Source organism: Oncorhynchus nerka, linkage group LG3 (assembly GCF_034236695.1).
Source record: "Oncorhynchus nerka isolate Pitt River linkage group LG3, Oner_Uvic_2.0, whole genome shotgun sequence".
Classification (NCBI taxonomy): Eukaryota; Metazoa; Chordata; class Actinopteri; order Salmoniformes; family Salmonidae; genus Oncorhynchus; species Oncorhynchus nerka.
This window is the reverse complement of record NC_088398.1, coordinates 2,701,442-2,705,051: the sequence shown is the minus strand read 5'-3', so window position 1 is coordinate 2,705,051 and position 3,610 is coordinate 2,701,442. Positions and strand designations below refer to the sequence as shown.

General features: G+C 43.5%; 1 protein-coding gene across 1 annotated transcript; it reads right to left on the bottom strand.

The window, feature by feature from the left end:
• Positions 1-207: 207 nt before the first annotated feature.
• LOC135563057 (protein S100-A5-like) lies at positions 208-1,993 on the bottom strand. The gene is made up of 3 exons (XM_065005902.1): positions 1,888-1,993; positions 979-1,126; positions 208-553 (listed from the first exon to the last, which is right to left on the bottom strand). Exons 2-3 carry the CDS (start codon positions 1,117-1,119, stop codon positions 380-382), a joined length of 315 nt encoding a protein of 104 aa, XP_064861974.1. The 5' UTR covers positions 1,120-1,126; positions 1,888-1,993; the 3' UTR covers positions 208-379.
• Between the last annotated feature and the right edge of the window lie 1,617 nt (positions 1,994-3,610).

The window sequence follows — 3,610 nt, the reverse complement described above, 5'->3', positions numbered from 1 at the left end:
GAAGAGGGTAACAGACATTCTCACTGAAAGCGTGTTGGGTGGACGGATGGATACTGCGAGATTCTGGCAAATAAGATTTTGGATATAATTATCAGAGCTCTGCAGTATCCCTTTAATGGTGTACCAGTGGTAATGTCTGAGAATTGGTGCTCATCACATCATCTCGAGGAATTCTAGAATCACAAAAATGAAACACACAACACCAACTAGTAAGCAAGTCAGATTTAATTTAAAAAACAGGGGAAATGTAGAGAAGACATCTTAAAAGCACCATCCAAGTTACAGTAAGTGTATCATTTTCTCTCTTTTATCATAGAAAAGCAGTGTGTGTCTGTGTCTCGATACTGGCCACACTTGTCAACAGGTTATTTTTTGCCCCTCATTCAGGCTTGTCAGGCTTGCCCTTGTTGCCCTTGCCCTTGTTTCTGGCTCTGTAGTAGCCCCTGGCCAGAGTAGCCAAGAACATGGAGAACTCTCTGAAGTTGATCTCCCCATCATGGTTCTTATCCAGGTTGGTCATCGCCTCCTGGAGCACTGCTGGTTCCACCTTTCCCTGAGACACACACACACACACACACACACACACACACACACACACACACACACACACACACACACACACACACACACACACACACACACACACACACACACACACACACACACACACACACACACACACACACACACACACACACGCACGCAGTGGTATGTGTATGTTAATAAAACATTACTACTATGTTGTGGTATGGATATGTAAAACATGTGGATAGGCTGTGTGTGTGATAATAGAATAATATACTATTTAGCAGACACATTTGTCCAAAGCGACTTACAGTTATGCATCGATTTCTCGTATGGGTGGGCCCAGGAATCAAACCCACTATCCTGGTGTTACTGGCACCATGCTCTACCAACTGAGCCATACAGGACAACACTGAGTTTGTCTGTGTCTGTGTGTGTGTGTGTGTGTCTTACATGGAACTCTGGGCTGGCCAGCTCTGTCTTCATCAGCTCTACGAGCTCTGTACCGCTAAGCTGGCGATTCTTATCATCCTTTGTAGCATACTCCTCAAACACCTCCACCATGGATACAATGGCCTTCTCCAGACGAGACATACTGTACCTGGGGGAGAGATAGGAGGAGGCAGGTGGACGGAGAGAGAGTTGGGAAGAGGGGATGAGAGAGAGAGGGAGGCAGGGGTGTGGGGTAGGAGGAGAAAAAAAGAGAAAAGGGGGGAAGAGAGGAAGAGAGGGGGGAGGAAAGCAGGTAGAGGGGAAGTTATGAGTGAGGAAATCACAGGGAGGAAGAGTATTGGATTAGAGAGAGTAAAGCAAGGGAAGGAGAAGAGAGAAGAGAAGAGGATGAGAGTGACATGAGTATTCATCCTGTCTATGTCTGGTTATTACAATGGAACATATGATTCACAACAAGACAGAGGAAGAGGAGAAGGCTCAGCTACACTAAAGATGAAAACATGTTTAATGTTATAAGACCCAGGAAATGGAATGTGTTCAGGTCTAGACAGCGTTGTTCTACAGTGTGTTTACAGCAGGTGTTTCCTGAGTAAATGAATGCAACGTATAAAAGGATCACATTGAAACATTGATTTGGCAAACAGTTGCAAATGTATAGTTATTGGCACTTTATAATGGAATGGCTGATTCATCTGTTCTTCATTCACCCAACACACACACATACACACACACACACACTTCCAACTTCTCTACCTTTCTCATTCCCTCATTCCTAACCGTATATAATAGAACCGTTCTATCTTTATGTTCCTAACTCTCTCCTTCCTCCCTGCTCCTTCCCTCCTCTGTGTTCCTCTATCTGAGAGTTGCAGCAGCCCCCCTCCCCCTCCTCCCTCCCTCTCTACTCACCTCAGAGCAGAAGATAAGATCTAGGATATGTGTAGCTGACAGGCTGGGTCCTGATGTGAGACTGATGTGAGACAGAAAGAAGAAAAGCTTCCTCTTAAAGTGAAAAACACACCCTCAAGCAGAGCAGACACATGATCAGCCCACAACCAGCCATTGACGCCCTGAAATGAGGTCAGCTCCACCCAAACCTGCTCCATCAGACTTGATCTCAAATGGTCATGTGCCAATGCTATCATTTGCATTAATTCATGTTTTAAAGGTCAATATTATGTTCAATCTTGTTTTGAGGGTGTGAAGAGAGAAGGTTATTCCTTAATTGTATTTGGCATGTATTTGCTTGTGTAATAGGCCAGGCCTTGTGTAATAGGCCAGGCCCCAGCTGTGGTAACCCTCTATGTTATAACACTCCAACATGTTGTCGCCCTCCATGTTGCCTTCCACAAACCTGGGGTTGATTTGTTCTCTACAAACTGTGTGGAAAGTGGAGATGTGGAGATTCCAGACGGTTCTAAAAATGGGTAATATGAGTCACAGCTCTGAGGCATGCCCTTATTGCTGTGTGTGTTTGATAGAGCCCCAGTTTATATCACCAGAGAGCACGCCTCTTATTTATCCAGCCCAACTGTTGCATAACCTAACCACTATTTTCCATCGCTCTGCTACAAAACCCTGGGCTGCATTTTCATTCCAAAAAGTTATCCCCTCCTCTCTGTCCTGTTTCACTCCCCTTTGCAGATCTGAGAAGGCAGGCTAGGTGTAAGCAGTGGCCCCACCTAGTGTCTGCCATATTGCTTTTATTCACAGCATACCTATCAGATCTTTGAAGTGGAGTGAGCTAGGGCGGAAGGGAAAATACATATTTTTGGAATGAAATGCAGCCCTGCCTCTTGTCATCACTATACAATCTCAGATATGTGCGTTACAATAGTGCTGTAAGAAAAGTGAAGACAGCTTGTTTGGCTCTAGTAGTACTACTATTAGTATGCCTGCTCTAGTAGTACTACTATTAGTATGCCTGCTCTAGTAGTACTACTATTAGTATGCCTGCTCTAGTAGTACTACTATTAGTATGGCTGCTCTAGTAGTACTACTATTAGTATGCCTGCACTAGTAGTACTACTATTAGTATGCCTGCTCTAGTAGTACTACTATTAGTATGCCTGCTCTAGTAGTACTACTATTAGTATGCCTGCTCTAGTAGTACTACTATTACTATGCCTGCTCTATTAGTACTACTATTAGTATGCCTGCTCTAGTAGTACTACTATTAGTATGCCTGCTCTAGTAGTACTACTATTACTATGCCTGCTCTAGTACTACTACTATTAGTATGCCTGCTCTAGTAGTACTACTATTAGTATGCCTGCTCTAGCAGTACTACTATTACTATGCCTGCTCTAGCAGTACTACTATTAGTATGCCTGCTCTAGTAGTACTACTATTAGTATGCCTGCTCTAGTAGTACTACTATTACTATGCCTGCTCTAGCAGTACTACTATTACTATGCCTGCTCTAGTAGTACTACTATTAGTATGCCTGCTCTAGAAGTAGTACTATTAGTATGCCTGCTCTAGTAGTACTACTATTAGTATGCCTGCTCTAGTAGTACTACTATTAGTATGCCTGCTCTAGTAGTACTACTATTACTATGCCTGCTCTAGTAGTACTACTATTAGTATGCCTGCTCTAGCAGTACTACTATTAGTATGCCTGCTCTAGTAG